Source organism: Solea solea, chromosome 5 (assembly GCF_958295425.1).
Source record: "Solea solea chromosome 5, fSolSol10.1, whole genome shotgun sequence".
Classification (NCBI taxonomy): Eukaryota; Metazoa; Chordata; class Actinopteri; order Pleuronectiformes; family Soleidae; genus Solea; species Solea solea.
In genome coordinates, this window is record NC_081138.1 from 11578270 (window position 1) to 11596264 (window position 17995).

The 17995-nt window shown below is 37.9% G+C and overlaps 1 protein-coding gene across 1 annotated transcript in view; it reads right to left on the reverse strand.

Annotated features, from left to right (window-relative positions):
• Window positions 1-653: 653 nt before the first annotated feature.
• LOC131459865 (uncharacterized) overlaps window positions 654-17995 on the reverse strand; it is a 76412-nt gene continuing 59070 nt past the window's right edge. Inside the window, exons 16-17 of the mRNA XM_058630001.1 lie at window positions 1879-2406; window positions 654-683 (exon numbers count right to left, since the gene is read on the reverse strand). Of these exons, the coding sequence (XP_058485984.1) occupies window positions 654-683; window positions 1879-2406 (558 nt within the window). The remainder of the gene's footprint in view (window positions 684-1878; window positions 2407-17995) is intronic.

A 17995-nucleotide genomic window follows, 5' to 3' on the forward strand; every position in this document is an offset into this window, starting at 1 on the left:
GGATAGAAATTCCAGAAACAAAACATTCATTTACACTTTCATCTACTACTTTCATAATCAAGGTACTATTTCCTGCTTTGACGTTCACACTCAAACAACTGTACCCAGCTGATGACTGAATCTAGCCTAGGAATAGCATTTTCATATGTAAATGATGCTGCAAAACATTACAACATCAGCTATATTCGCCCCCAGATGAACTTTTGAAGTACTTTGGTCTCTTTCCTACAACAAATCCAGACGACTACTCCATCTACACAGCCTGCTGATTGTACACCAAGCTGCTCATTTATGTCTAAAAAGCAAGTTTCATCACTCCCCAGCAGTGCTACTGAATGAGTGTGGGTATTTGTTGCCTCGCATGAGCAAAAGCAGCAACAAAACTGTACTTAATGTTCTGTGCTCTAACTTAAAAGCTAAGATGGTGCTAAATAAGGCTGTGATGTAACAGCAGCTCTTCAGTTAACTTTAAAAGACAAGCTGCTGGTGTCTGCTTATCAGCAGATGGGAATGTTTTTCTTTCAAACTTTTGATTAAGAGCGGGGAATATTAATGAATTTCCCTTTTTTGACAGAAGCAGTTTTTAAGTAATTTATGAAACATAAAAATATTCAGGAGGAAATTTAAGAACTTTATAAAGTCCTTATTCCGAGTTAAATCTGGATTTCTATGAAATATGTGAACTGAAAAGACAAGCAATGCTTAAACACAAGCATTCCTCAATCATCATTTTAATTTGGTCTTTAAAAAGTACTCTCAGTGTATAAATACCAAGCCTAATTTTTTTTTTATTATTGCCCTCTTCTGAAATCATTCAATAAATAAAATGTTACTATTTGGGTCAGTTATTCCAAGGTTTTGATTTATAATGAATGTCCAAGAAAAATTCCAAGACAGTAACAAAAAGCTAGAAGGAAGGAATATGTTGTATTTTTTGCAGAAATTAGACTAATATGGTATAAAATATGTGTGGGGTTGGGTCAGATTTGGCTTTTATAAAAGGTAGGGTGGGTATGGGTCATACAAATACCCCATCCGCACATCACTAATAGGTTGTCATCAAAAGAAATGTACAAACTCAAAGCACAACAAGCAATTTTATAATAGATAGATAGATAGATAGATAGATAGATAGATAGATAGATACTTTATTCATCTCACAGAGAAATTCACAGTTCAGCAGCTCCAGAATATGTTACACGATAGAAACATAAGAGGCATGCAGCTCTATGTACAGTCTAAATATAAACTGAAACATATGTATAAAAAGGAAAAAAGAAAAAATATATAAAAAATATAAAGGCGTTGTAGAATGAGATGTACATGTGTGCTTGCGTGTATGTGTCATGTATGATGCAGGTTGAAGAGTCTGATGGCATGGGGGAGGAATGATCTCCTCAGTCTTTCTGTGGAGCAGGACATTGACAGCAGTCTGTCACTGAAGCTGCTCCTCTGTCTGTGTATGGTGCTGTGTAGTGGATGGTGTGGATTGTCTATGCTGGACAGGAGCCTGTTGAGTGTGCGTCGCTCAGCTATCGATGTCAGACTGTCCAGTTCTGTGCCTACAACAGAGCCTGCCTTCCTTATTAGTTTGTCCAGGCGTGAAGCGTCCTTCTTCTTTAGGCTGCCCCCCCAGCACACCACTGTGTACAGGAGGGCACTCGCTACCACAGACTGGTAGAAGGTCTGTAGCAGCTTCCTGCAGACGTTGAAGGATGCCAGCCTTCTAAGGAAGTACAGGCGACTCTGTCCTTTCCTGCACAGAGCATCTGTGTTGGTGGTCCAGTCCAGCCTGTCATCCAGCTGTACTCCCAGGTATTTGTAGGTGTGCACCACCTCCACACAGTCCCCCTTGATAAGAACTGGTTCTGGGTGCACCCTGGATCTCCGGAAATCCACAACTATCTCCCTGGTCTTGGTGGTGTTTAGGAGCAGATGATTGTTGTCACACCATTTGACGAAGTCCTGGATGAGCTCCCTGTACTCATCCTCGTTTCCGCTCTTGATACAGCCAACAATGGCTGTGTCGTCCGCAAATTTCTGCACATGGCAGAGCTCTGAGTTGTGCTGAAAGTCAGACGTGTACAGGGTAAACAAGACAGGAGAGAGCACAGTCCCCTGCGGCGCCCCCGTGTTGCTGACCACCATGTCAGACCTGCATTCCCCCAGTCTCACATACTGGGGTCGGCCGGTCAGGTAGTCACTTATCCAGGCAACTAGGTGTGAACCCACTCCCATCCCGGACAGCTTGTCCCTCAGGAGCAGAGGCTGGATGGTGTTGAAGGCGCTGGAGAAATCCAAGAATGTAATTCTCACAGCACCGCTGCCTCTGTCCAGGTGAGAGAGAGATCGATGTTGCAGGAAGATGATGGCATCTTCCACTCCCACCTTTTCCCGGTAAGCAAACTGTAGGGGGTCAAGGGCATGGCAGGTGATGATACAACAATATATATCATTAAATAAAATACAAGTTACCCTGTTTTCCAGGGTTTAACAGCTCCATTTAAACAAAAGACAGGAGTCTGGTCAATAGCCAGGCATACAGTATATGGGGCTCAAATCCCTTGTATGTCATTTAGACTCTTAGACAAGTGCAAAGCTGCAGTTAGTGCTGCCAAGTCAACATACGATTTAGACTCGATCACTAACTCCTTCTTGAAGCCTGCCAAATCCTGGATTACAATCACAAAAGAAGCCACTAGCTAACATTTGACAGTTGTTTATTGTCAGTGCAGAGTGATACTGACTGCTGAGGTAAGACCCAGGAGAATCCCTGCTACATAATAGAAATGATGAGCATACAGCACAGTCCCAGTTATCCATTCAACCTTCCCCATTGATTTAGTTTTGAAGTACTGCAGACTATAGAGACTATCAATATCAGGAAATCAGATGATGAGAATGATTTTAATCTCTTTTTCTCTCAAATATACAGTACATGCAGAGGAGAAAATCGATGTATTGGCCATGTACATCTGACTCCACCACTGTAGGAGGCGCTGTATCTCTCTATATGCTGGTGCATATCGAATCAGTTACCCGTTGACCTTTACGTCACAGAAAAACAAACAGCTAACGGCAAGATAGATGGTGAGATGGATCGTGCTGTGGTTCTGTATGTTTTTTACCTGCTGTACATGTTAATCATGATACAAATTAGATTGAGCATGGCTGGTTGCTGTGTTGTCAAGGAAGACAAGTAAGAGGCCACCATTATATGATACGTTGTCTCCTACTTTCTGAAGGAAATTTTGGTGCATGCGCAGAACGCCAAGTCCAACTTTAGTCCCAACCATAGTAAAGGCTATGAATCGTATTATCCAGATGTTAGTCTGACTAAGACTAGCTCAATTTTAGTCAGACTAATGTGTTTACATGAAATTAAGAAAACCAAATTATTATAAAAGTAAGTAAAAGTACAGTTGTACTTTTAACATGCATGTAAACGCACTGACCAACCAAGATTAGGTCCTTCAACAAAAGTGGAGATACAGTTAAGACAATAGTCCACATCTTCCAATTTCATTGTTTCTCAAAAATCCTAGGATAATTAGTGAATTACAAATTCAATGGTTTCTCACAAGCTATCTTAAATTGCTGTGTAATTAAATCTGAACCTCTACCAAACAGCATCACATTTAGCAATTTCTTCCAAAGCCTCCTGAATACTATCTGGGTCTGCACCAAAGAAGAACAAACACCATAAAAATGTCTTAAGATGAAAGTGATGCAAACAATTCAAAATCTACTCCATTTACCAGATCTGTACCAATATTTAAAAGGTTCCCTCCCAGCTCACATAGCATCCCTCCATTAACAAACAGCATATCACATATTTCATAATTTTCTTTTAATGTGATCTGAAAGCAAAGTACTGTAATGTCAAGATTTCTATATCAGTGGTTTAAATAAAGGCTTATATAAGCATGTTTTGGCTTCTGGCATGAAAACAAATATACGTTTCTCACGAAGAGCCTTGTAGGCAACCCACTACAAAAGGTAGGCCTTTTATACAGTAAGGAAAATACATTTCTATTGATTTGTAGGAAGAGAATTGTTGAATCAATTTTATAACAGTTCTGGACTATGGGGATTTGATTCACTGACACACTGCTGCCTCAACACTTAAGCCCTCAGATTCTGTACCACTACACACTATTTACCATATTGTTTATTTCTGATTACTGATAGAGTTCTCACCACTCTATCTTCTGTAATAAACAAGTTAACATCCACTGATGGCACTGATAATACCAACAATTTCATTATTAGCCACACCAGCAATTTGTTTTGCTCCAGGAGAACACAGCAATAACCACTGACCTTAATTTCTGTCTTAATTTGCTTAACTTGAGGCTAAATATGGAAACGTTTTATCTAAAATTCAAATCTGAGCATCATTTTTTTTGCCAGAAGATTCTGGAAAAATAGATCAATTGCCTTTAAAATAGCATGTCAGCAAACTAACTCAACTAGACACTGTGTTATATGTTGTTTGGTGCTGTCACCTCATGGAAAGAAGGTCTCCAGGTAAATCCTGGTTTGACCAAGTGTCTTTCTGTGTAAATCTGTGGGCAGCTGTGTCTCAATAGTTACAACATGTTGTCTTTCAACTGGAGGGGTTGAAAGATTCAATCCCTGGCTTCTATCTTCTCCTTGGGCAAAACACTTAATTCTTGCTGCTGGCTGGTCAACCATCAGCTTGTGATAAATGTGCGATAAAGAAGGGGATGTGTATACTGTTTAAATAGTGAAAGTGTAAATTGTGCTTTGAGTGTTCATCAAGACTAGAAAAAGAGCTACAGACCATTTACCATTCAGCAGTCTCATGGGATCATCAGGTATTTCGACCTTCCACAGTCTTCAGACATTTATTTAGATCAATTGGAGACTCTAAATGGCTGTGCCTTGCTCATCCTCAAAAGATAGATAGCTCTTAATAACATGTTACCTCTAATTACCTCTTTTAATTTTTAATATGATTTATGTATTTGCCATGGATGTTAGATCTCTTAATTTATACAAGCCTGTAATTGATGGGGACACATTGCCTGCGATACAGACACAGGAGCATCCTCATGTGATTGGATTATTATCTGTCTCATTTTGTTTGTTTTCTCATAATAATCAGCAAGAGAATCAACCGATGGATTTGAATAGGTACCCTACAAAATACTAGGTTAAAAGACAATGCAAAATTAAACTTTGCATTATGGTCTGAGTGTATGTGAGAAACTACAGTGGCCTTCACAAGAAAGGCACTCCCTATAGAGCCTTTTGATTCGCCCATTCTAGGCTTCTGTACAAATATGGCAATATAATATGGCACCATATTATATTGCAGAATTAAAAATAATAATACAAATAATAAATCTACTTAAAAAAATAAAGTTATGTTAAGGCAACACCAACACAAATTGTGTTTGTTTGTTTTCTCAGGTGACTATAAGTGTTGCTTTAACCAACAAATATGTAAAGGTTACTGTTTCTTGGATCAGACCTAAGCAAAGACTTGATTTGCACTGGGATCAAGGCCAAAAAGACCTTGCACGGAATAGGCAAGGAACAGCTTACCTATAGAGCTGGCGCCCCCTCGGGCTGAGGCTGACTGCTGCAGTCCCTTTTCTGCATGTTTACAACTCTCTCCCCCTTTTATATTCATCCATCCTGTCAAACTAAAGGCTAAAAACAATGTCACAAATTATAAATATATATATATATATATATATATATATACATATATATATATATATATATATATATATATATTTTTTTTTTTAAATAACTTAAATGAAAAGTGCAGTCCCTCCAGAATAGTTCAAAGGTTTGTTACAGAACACCGGCACAAAGAGTGAAACGCACACACATTGACACTGGGGACAGAGGAAGTAACTGAGCTGTGATAATGTGAGGTGGATGTGGCTAATGGATGATAGCTGCTGATCCCACCCTGATTAACTCCCTGTTATCAATAACCTACAGGCTCCCATCTCTCAAACAGATATGGCAGTCTGATATCTGAATTTTACTCCTTAAAGGGGAAGGCCCATTTACAAATACCACCAAAATTTGTAACAAGTTTAAATGGGTTCACACAGGATGGAAAATCCTCACAAAAGTGGTTCCCTAGAGTGCATGGCTACCTTTGCCCTGGCTGTCAGTAATCTGGATTACTGTAGTTAATGCACCCAGACATTTAAATTTCAGGTGCAAACCGTGTTGGAGTTAGCAGGTCAGAGGTTTACTGTCAATGTTGAATATGCCAGAAATCCATGAAAAACAGATATATTGTTTTACTTTTATGAAAGTCACAGGGGATAATATAAGTTCTAAGCAGATCTTTGGAGATTCTGAAGCTACTGTAAGATAAATATATTATTCATCAAATGAGCACTTAACTCTCTGGAGGGTTTGCTAACAGATCAAAGCTCTTCCTTTTTCTAAAATAATGAGGAAGGAAAAAAAAAAGTAAAGACGTCCTCATCTGACAAGCCAGTCTCCCACCTTCAATATGCCATTGGCAGCCTTCAACCTCTATTATTTTAGAAGAAAACTTAATAACATGTAGGGCCACATGCCAAGGTGGAAGCCAAAATAAAATCCAGCAGGGTTTCAGTAAAGATATTTGCCACTATGATGCCACTATGCCAGCTCAGTTATGCATGAAGGAATATTACTTGGTCATTTTACATCATAAACTCACCTCCAGCATCTTCACTGTGGCTCCCTCCTTTTCACTCACACACTTGCTGGGTTACCATGGAAACAAGGAACTACTACTCTAGCCTCCATCCAAAGTGCTGCAGCCTACAGCAGACCGAACCTGCCCCTGTTACTGCACTCTGAAAATGCGGCATTGTCTTCAGGGCTGCAGACGAGTCATATTTTCACTGGATAGTTCCGTTTTATAATAAATGATATACCCTTATATTTCATATATTTCATATTTCATTAATACAAATTCTGTTCTAATGTTCATCCCAATTACATAGTCATATCCCAGCTGTTTACAATCCCTGGATAAAACCCTACAAAGCTAGGCTACAAATGTAATCCTTTGATGTCGGAAGAGAGCTCACAAAAGACTCATCAACCAGGATTTTACTTAAAGCCCAAGTGCAACATGTGAGTACATAAAACCAGCTGTGAAAAGAACGAAGATTTTTAATAGAAGCACAGTGGATTAGTCCTGGAACTTGTAACTGAAATCTAGTCCAACTCATCCATCAAAATATACTTATCACCTAATCTTGGGTTTCAACGTGCATTTCAATCTATTTTTTTGTCAAATTAAAACCATGAATAAGAAAAAAAGTAATGCGCCGGCCCAGAGTACTTTCACACCAGGATAGTCTGCGGGGAAAAATTTGCCATCTTCATTTGGTTTGGTTCACTTTCACGTCTCACGACCAGGAAGGAAAAATGTATGAGGAAGAAGAAAACCTGGCTCATCGATTAGTTATGTCCGAAAATAAATCCCCCTCAGCTGGCTTGTTCACCACAAAAACAAACAGAGCAACACCAAATGTATGCAGTCTTGGGGTTTCTGTTTTTACTTTGGTGTTCAAACCTAATTGGTTTTTCACAAAAAGCTGCCCAGTATGAGCAGCAGACGAGGCAGCGAGCTACCCTCACTTCCTCTCTATGGTTCACTACATAGTCTGTTTGCAGTGTAAGTGAACTGCATCAATCAATCAATCAATCAATCAATCAATGATTATTCATATAGCACTTTACAATATCTGCAAGGTACTCATAGTGTTTCACATAAAAACAAAGAATAAAAAAAACAATAAGTTAGCAGACGTAAAATACACAATACAACAGTAAGGGAAACCAATAAGTGATCAATATAAATTAGAAAATGTACTATTAAGAACAGAGGGAAAGTATGCTGAATTTTAGAAGCCAGGGTTCACTTGCAAGCAAACCGAGACCCACGTTTTCAGGCAGACCAGAGCTACCTTGTTTGGTCTGCGCCAGAGTTTGGATGAGCTTTCACACCTGCCCAAACAGAGCAGACTGTCAGAGGAAACAAACTGTGGCCTGTTTAAAGCGGACCAAACAGCTCTGGTGTGAAAGTGCAGACATTCATCCACTTCATTGACAGTCTTTTGACAGTTATACTGGCGAACATAGACTCAGATCCTGTAAACAGAATGTTAATCATTGCTTTACATATTGAGCAACAGTCTGCTGACCAGGTGCTCAAACATATTGGATTCCTGGAATAAAGACAAACAGGCTAATTTTCCTGATAATGTCGAATTTAAGTTACATCTGTTGTAAAACGTTTATAATGGGTGATCAGGGATTTGGTCATGGGCATTAAAAACCTTTTAAAATTCTAAGGCCTTACAAAAACATGCTTTGTCTTCTCACTCTGTGCCACATCTCGAGTTTTTGCACTACCTGGAGAGATGAAAACAGCAAAACCTTGATATTGATTTGACAATAGACAAGACAGCTATACAAAGAACAAACCTTGTCTGACAAATATAATCTACCGGAAGTTCCCTACATGCTCATGTTTGTTATTGATTTCCTTGTCCCTCTTCAGAAAATAGGTCATCTACTTTAAGTTTCCAACTTAACCCTGATTCAGTGTAAAGGGCTCAGTGCCTGCTGGTGATTGTAGGACTGATCCTACAGTTACATTCACTAAACATACACTACATCCAATCACCCCAGCCTCTATCTTAGGGGAAAAAAAAACTTTAACACCAATACCAATGGGGGCTTTGACCTGGAAACCAAACATTGATTAACTACCTAAACTGTCTACCTTGAAACAGAGCATTATAACTTCAACTAAAGTATTATCAGTTTTCTTAGAAGAAGAAGCAAGGTACATACAAAACAAGACAACAAAGATACTCGTATCACACTGAACCAGAAACTGAAAAGCATTAAATAACAGTAGAGAAGATGGGAAAATTCATTGTCAATTCATAGCATGTAAATTATTCAATGTAAAGTGCTAGACAGTTGGCAACAGGTGAAATCTTTCCAATGGCCACAGCAATAAAAGATGCTCGGGCACATTTTTTTTGTAGCTGTTCTAAAACAGTGGCTTAAGCGCAACAGACTAAACTAAACAAAAAATGATTTTGTCAATCATCCTCAAAAATCTATAACGCAAGTATCTGTGGAGTCTGCTTTTGCTACAGAGCCTTCAAATGATAAAGTGAAGCATCCGTCTTAGTTACTATTACACACATTCTGCAGCCGGAGCCACCAGCTGCTTTTTTCAGTCTCTTTAAATCTACGGGAAGACTTGACATAACCACTGCCCACAAATGTCTGAATACAATGTTATGTATGTTATCATACAACACACTTCACAGATTTGGTTTAAGACCGCACTAGTTTTTACTGATGATGTTTTATTTTTTGTTGAAGTTCATAAAATTTGAAATCAAATCAAATTCACAATATTACAATTGCAATATTACAGAAATACGAGAAAACCCAACCATTCACGCAGTGAGCAAGCCTTTGGCATCAGTGGAGAAAAAAAAAAAACAGACAGCGAAATCTACATGGAGACCTAATTCAAGTCTATTAGAGCATTCTTTATTCTACCATATTCCCTTGTAAATATTTTATATAATTTAGTAATTTAATGCTAACATAATAATAACATAATAATAAAAGGCAGAGCTTCATTACATATTCCATTTAAGATTAGTGCTGAAAGATACATATATTTATGATTAAGTAGTTGTTCAGAAGGAATTCTCATGTTCATCTTTGTCTTATTTAATTCAGGCTTAGATGTATCTAAAACACCTCGTACATTTAGTGCAGCCCATAAAACTCTTTCTGAGATTGCCTTGAAATTAAATAATACATTAAGAAATGATTTATGTTCACTACCAGACTCAGCGCTTGTATGGTGTCCTTATTGTTTAGCATTATATACAATATTGTATATTATATATAATGTTTTTACAGTGAACCATTTCAATTATTTTCTTAAAATAAAAATGATTCAATTTCATGTTATAACAGGTGTACTTTGTTTTCATCCGTTGCATATGAGCTCCTAAATTTTAATGTCACATCACGCTTTGCAAAACAGAAGCAAAAATAGATTAAAAATATGCATGTGTCAGATACCAGGAAAGGACAGTGTGAGAAAAGTTGTCCATTCATTCATCCATTTTGACCTCATATCCAAGGTCAGGTCGCAGTGCCAACAGGTATAGCAGAGTAGTCTGGATGTCACATATTTCTACCCAGCAACATTTTGTGACTCCTCCATGGGGAGGAAGCCCAGTGGCTTCAACGACCAAATAATCACAGGTGGAAAGTAATGAATTACATTCTGTCACATTCATCACATTACTGTAGGTTTCTTGTGTACTTAAAAATAATAAAAATATAGCATGACCTGTGCTCGGCTGGAGTTTGGTTACTCTAATTTAAATAATGTCACTTAAAGATCTAGTGAATACAGTACTGTTGTGAAAACTGAAGCCTTTTCACTATGTTTTAGAATTGAAAATTGATACTTCGATTTTCACAGGTAAATTTAAAACGCTGCATACACACTCAAGAGAACAGGTTGTGGATTTTTTTATGCTGTCTTATAATAAGCGTGATGTGAACTTATGCACCCTGGCACTGAAGCTTTCCAACCAGAGCATGACTGTGATGTAGGAAATTAAAGTCCTGGCCCTTATTCAGTGCAAAGTGCATTCAACAGTTTGACTAAGGCTTTTATGAAATTCCCACAAAGCTGAATTGAGTCTGTATCTTTATAAAGTCAAATATAAAGACAAACCCTCTTCCTTTTGTTTCAACTTTCCAGTAGTTGCTTAATGTTTTTGTTGGCAAAAAACAACTTGTTTTACAAAAGGGAGTGAGTCAGAAACTCAGTACAAATAATTACATTGGACTTTGAAGAGGAATTCACATTATGTGGTGAAGCAGACATAAAAGAGATATATATTTCTGATATCTTTGCAAACAAAGCTGGGTGAGCCACTGACTGAGATGAAATTATGTGGCCCTCTAACAACATCTTTAAATTACATCTCCTTCTATCTCTTTCAACTTCTAGTATTTGCATTTATCCCTCTTTCAGCTGAGCTGATACTTCAAGTTTGCAAGGAAATTTCTAAAATCTCAACAGAGGATGATGGTGTATTTAGTGACACCACTGCTGAAAGTGATTCTAATGATTTGGTACAGCCAAAATAAACTAACTGTGACACGTATAAAACATGCTATGACGACCCAACTCATGTTGAGGAGGTACTAACGGAAAATGACATGCCTGATACCAAACTGAGCAGAGTCGAGCTGAGTAGTGATAGAACTGTATATTGGAAAAGCGCCATTAGAGCACCTCTCCTATACTGTGTTGACCATCCATCAAGAAATGGGCCCCACATACACAACTCAATGTGTTTATGTCAATTTTTTACCACTGGCAGTCATGACCTGAGTCATTAGGATCTCGAGGAAAATCTAATACCTTTGCTGTTTGTTTATTTCTTTCCTAGACAAATGTAGAAATAAATCATAATTTCATCTTGTGGGCCACATAGACAGGTAAAGGAGGTCTAGAGGACAATAAACAGACATCATTGGTCAATTCTTTAACAGCTCTGACCTTTAAGAATGTCAAAACTACATACATGTCTTGCTTACTGAAGTACAGGTCAATTTGCATGCAAATTGCCACTTTAAAGCTACATATTAACTCGTTAACATTTGAAGACCAACACCAGAATCAATACAAGGCAAATATTTGATATGTGCTAATAAAACCAGCCAGACATACATGGAAATGTATTTCCCACATTATTATTGCTATCATTATTATTATTATTATTATTATTATGTATTTAACGGCGCCCTCCACCTCCTTCTTACTGCCCAGTCTCCCCAGTATCATCAGATCCAACCTTCTCCATCCTTCAAATCATCAAACACTATCATCACCAACAGTGCCTGGACTCCAGCTGGGAATTTACCTTGTTGCTGTTCGAAGCCATGTGTCTTTGATGTCAGTTTTTCCTCTGCTGAGTCCAAGCACCAAAGACTCAATAAAGACTTAATAACACATCATTTGTACAATCTGCTAAATAATTATTTTTCATTCACTTGTCCCTCTTGATAGAAATGTACTTATAAGATTCTTTCAATCATGAGAGAAAGAAACCAACACCTACAACATGATAATTAAAGGGACACCAGGGACTAAGATCACTTTACGGGCTCTGAGGATTTGGATCTGATTTCTAGTGAAGCAGTTATACCAATTAGGGTAAACTTACATACTGTATGTTGGCCCATCACTCACAGCTTCAGCCTCCCACATAGTCAAGCTAAGCACCCTCACATATAGATAAGAGTGTTAATATCCTTTCTTGTACTTTTTTGTATTTGTTATTGCTGAAGTTCACATATAAACTTATTGAAAAAAAATATATAATTTAAGGCAGTTTTTTTTAGATTACTTACTGACTTTCCAGGTTTTTATAACACTAATACAAAGAAAACAAATCACCCACAGGTCTGAATTCCCTGTGTTTCTAAAAGCTTGAGAATGTTGTCTGCTGATTGGGTTCGCCTGTCAGTATCTCACATAGTTTGTGAAAAGTGGGTCAGCTAGAGGCAACAGATTTTAAAGTGGAAAATGTGCACCTACGCTTATTAAAGCATGTCAGACACAGAGATTGATTGAACTACACAGAATGTCTAACTTGAGGCAAAGAACATTTATATTTTGAGATTTCTAGATAAAGATTTCAGTTATTACATCGACATCGACATTACTCTGAAAGAACAGCAGTCAAGGTGTGAGAGATTACACATCAAGACATTTTTAACGGAATATTGCTCATTTACACTGCCTTACCACACCACCCACCACTGACTTTCATGAATAAAATCATATTGTAGTGTTAGCAGAGGTTGATAAGACACAAAGAATCCATGCCATGGAGGCTGGAACAATAAGACAACTAATACTCCACTACTTTCAGATAACACTTGGCAATATTTGAAATGTGATTTGGGTCACGTAAAGAGCACACTCCATTAACTCCTCAACATAACACCAGTATTCTAAGTCACAACCAATATCCAGTTCAACTCTATGCAAAGGAGGAACTCCATGGTCAGGGTTGCTGGTTCAAATCCCAGGAATGGTCAAAGGTTGTGGTGCCCCTTAGCAAGGCATCCACTCATTGGCGGCGGGTACTATAGACTAAGAAAGGCTAAGCTTCCCCAAATTTTCTGCTGGTGCCTGTGTTTAAATTTGACATTATATAAATACAATTATATAGATGTAATTGCTATAGTAGTATTACTGGTCTGTGTGTGTGTGTGTGTGTGTTCTTGTATTTGTGGTATTGTGAGGATCAAAAATCATATGAACCATACAGAGTGAGGACATTTTGGCTGGTCCTCACATCTTCAAAGGGCTTTTTGGGGGTGAAGACCTGGTTTCAGGGTTAGGGTTAGGATTGGGTTTAGGTTAGGTTAAAGGTTGGGGTTAGGCACTTAACTGTAATGGTAAAGGTTAGGGTAATTATGTGAAATATGAGGGTCCTCACTATGAATGAAGTGTGAACATCTCTGTGTGTCCTTTAAATATGTTATGGACTGACTGCCTGATAAAATTCAGTGTTATAGTTTGTTTTCTCAAATTCTTTGCCTGCTTGTTTTTAGTGGTTGTTTCTAAACAAAACTGTGGCTCTGCTGAATTATAACGACAGAATAGCTTTACTAATGACAGTAGTAATGTTTGAACATAAGTACACTCTCATTCAACACGTATGATGTTGGTAATATATTAGCCTTCTCAAAACTCAGCCTCACCATTACACCAATCTCCCATTGCTCCCTGGGTGCATATACAGTAAGTGCTGTCCACTGCTCCTGTGTCTGGCTTGTATGTGATCACTGCTGGTGTGTAATAAGGTTGGGTTAAATGCAAAGGATGAATTTACTGTCACTAATTGGTGTATGTGCAAAATTACTAATTCTAATTCTGTCAAACTGCATGAGGAAAATTATGGTGATACCAGACTGATTTTTGTAGTAAAGTTGATATGTTCACTTATACAGATTTGAACAAATTTGTGACCCAAATTTGAGAGAAATAAGACTTTTATTTACATGTAGGGAATCTAACATATTTTATGGAAATGGGAGCAAAAAGTGTTTGTATTTTTGTTGAGTGTAGAATTGGATCTAAATTTGAATTTAGCGTTTTCATGTTCTTCCCTTGTCTGCTTAAGTTTTCCTCAGGGAATACAACTTCTTATCCCAGTCCACAGACATCCAGACTGAGGTTTGACATTGACATTGTCATATGCCCAAGATAATGGCTGGATGATTGAAACATGTATATTACTTGGCCTTTGGGAGTATATTAAGTATCAGTGTATTTGAAATGTATGAATGGACTAAAAGTTAAGTTCTTGTTCACAGACTGAAGTGGACAGCACTTTTCAAGTTGGAGATGGATATTACTGAGATGGATTTACAACAGCTGTATGTAAACCAGAAATATTAATGAGCTATACCGTCTTTATTAGACACCATTCATGTTGTCTTAGGTTCTAAAAATGTATCTGCATATAAAAGTAGTCACTGTGTCCTTCACCTTACAGACATATCTAATCTTTTTTTATCTTACCCTTTATCATCAAATTATCCCCATATAGTTTTCCTGTTTTATTTCCCTCCCTGTTGTGAGGTGATGTGACCTTGACATGAAGGTGGAAGCAACTTGCATTCTCCCCACTGCTCTATCCGCAGACTGACCTGCGGGTCCCAGGAAATTCTCAACGGGGATGAACTCACCGCAGTGCACCTACTTTTATCTAATTATATGACAGCTTGAAGGGAGGGATAGCTGTGGCTCCAGGATCCCTTCATGGTGCCTAATATCCCATTCCTTTTCATATTGAAGCTTTTTGTTCAAAGCAGCCCCTAATACTTGCTAGCTGCACCCTCATCACCCAGGCACAGGGAGAGGGGGAGGGAACAAGTGAGGGACTTCACGCAGGAAAAAGAGTATGTTAGCGTCACCAAGCACACCTACTGAAGGATGTGTCAGAGAGATTTCAGCACTTCATATTTATGCCCTTCCTAAAGCATTAGATCAAAATGCAAGCAGGCTGTGTGTATGTGTGTGTGTGTGTGTGTGCAATACATACAGATGCAAGTTTCTGATGGGTTTGATCTTTATCTAAAAGTCCAGTAGAATTTATATCACAACATCAGAATTTGCTTACAGAACAAATAACACACTAGCAATGTCTTTTGTCCCATAGTTAAAAATGATGTATGTAAAAAAGAGAAGCATGAAGGGGGAAAGGATCAAACCTGGGTCGCTGCAGAAGGCCCTTGTCCCATGGGAGCCAGCTCTACCTGAGAGTTACCTAACCCTAACCCCCTGGACAAGACATTTTGAGAGGGATAGTGAGCCTTTTTGGGTTAACTTTCAGTTAAATTTCTGACCCACAGCTGCAACTTGATGCTCTACTTTTTTGCTTTTCCAGTATACAGTTCCAGCACTACTCGGCTCTACTCAGATTGGTATCAGGCACGTCATTTTCCATTAGTACCTCCTCAACTGTGAACCCAGATAAGTTGATTGTACTTAAACCATTTGTGTCAAGTGATTCCCTTAAATGGTTTGAGTTATTGACAGTAGACAAAAAAAATAATCTGTTCAAGTGCAGTCAACTAAAATGTACATAATCAGAATTTAACATTTTTAAGTTACATACACTTAAATGGTTTAAGTAAGTATAGTGGAGTCTACTTAAAAGTACAGTAGTCAAAACTTAATATTATAAGTCAAATACACTTAAAATTCTAGTTTTATTAAAAATATGAATATATTACATTTTAAAATATTATATTTGGAATAAGAAAATTCCAGTTAAATTATTCTTTGTTAATGACCACACAATGCAGTACATTTTATTTATTTTATTTAGACACACAACAAAGCGACACATACATATTAACAATGAAGCTGTGTGAAATACCAGATGCAGATCCAAAATAACAGTAAGTTTTCATAAAATTATCAAAATGGGTCTTTGCCAACAATTACAACAGTACAGCCAAACAAGAGGCACATTGCCTAAGGTAGGGTGGTAAGTGCTTCGATTACAAGGCCGCCCTCTACTATGATCCCCACTCTTGAGGGGTTACGTTGTGGTGATGCTGGGCTTGCTGGGCTTGCTGGGCTGGTGTCCTCATAGCAGAGGATTCCCACAGGAATGTCCACAGAGTCTCCTCATTAAGATTCTATGGTGCGAGAAACAAGACAAAAGTAAGATATTCAGGTTAAAAGCAATTTGTCTACAATCAGCTGTGTGGTCTTCACAAATATTATGATTTTCATAATTCACTAAGGAGAATGGAAAGTCACACACCAATCAAAAAACTTTACTCACTGAACTGCTCTTAGAAAACCTGGCAAGAATGACTGAAAGTCCTCTCATAATTTGAATTTGACACTACTGTTGCAAAACTGTATGTAGAAAATACACAAGTAGAAAGAGCTACTCAAAAATTCTCACAATTGCAATTGTCCAACGCTCAAAATTGACCTATAAGTCAACCTCAAATTTACACACATTCAAATGTACACGTTTAAAACTAGAAATGTTCCAGCAGTTACTAATACTTCAATAGAGAAAACAACTCACCTCATCCAGGCAGAAATGGTATCCTCTTTACGACAGTCAAATTAAAAGCGTCCAAACTTGCTAAAAACAAAAGGAGCATGCAAAGTGCAAAGAAAGACCTTAAATTGCTCTGTGTAAATATGAAAATGGTGCCCCTTTCTCTGTAGCCGCCAACGGACAAGCACAGACTTGTCTTGAGTTTTGAGCCAATCACAACAGGGCATCACTGTGGCCTGAGGTAAAACTTGATAGTTTAAGTCTGTTAAACTTACAAAAATGAGTACACCCAATGATCGTCTCATACACTCTTCATATACTTATACTGTTTAAGTAATACAATAAAACTAATCTTTAAAAGTGGTATTGGGCGGGGTCATCATAGCACAGCTGCATGTAACTGCCGTGACATCGCTTTATACATGACACACACAAACTAATAGTGACTAGTAAAACAGTTATGTTCAGTGTACCAAATCATTCGAATCAGTTCATTAAAAAGATTAGTTCAGTATTTCAGTCCTGCATTACTGGAGCAGAGACTCTGTCTGACATAGTCACGGATTGTGATTCAGCTCACAATCACTGGCTTTCAGCAGTGCTGTCACTAAATACACCAGAATCCACTGTTAAATATTGAGATTTTAGAAATGTCCTTGCTAAGTGTCAGAGATTTACACATTTTCAGCATTTTTGAATCTTTTTAACTGATCTAAAGTTTTGCATTGTTCGGTTTGATTCCTACAGTATGTCGGACGTCACACTCATGACACTTTCAGTGACAACTGAAATCAGTGGCAATCTCTGCCAATCAGTGGCCGGAAGTCTGTCGACGTCACATTTCAGTATCACAGCTCAGAACCTCACCAGAGCAGTTATCAAAAAAAGCACCAGGTACCAGGTACTATCCTAAATGGAAAAGCAAACAAACAAACAAAAAAAAATGGTTGAGTCTAAGTCACGCTAGAACTGTATAGTGGAAAACCGCCATTAATCTAATCAAAGTGCTTGAAGCTACATTATTGGGTGGTTAGGGGTCGGTAGTGCAAGAGACCAAAACACCAAACCAAAACATAATCAGAGTTTGTGGACTACAAATGAAAATTCAATTTGTGAATATACTGGCTGCAACTCTGTTATCAGTGAAGCTTGTTTTTCAGTTTTCAATGATTCAGTGACACATCATGATTATGTTATGTTATAATGTAACACATTTCTACATAAGGCATCTAAGTTGGTGTCATAATTGTGCATAGAATAAATAAATTAGTAAATACTCTCAGTAGCTGATGCTTCAACTAAATCCAGCACATCTGTTTTAATTA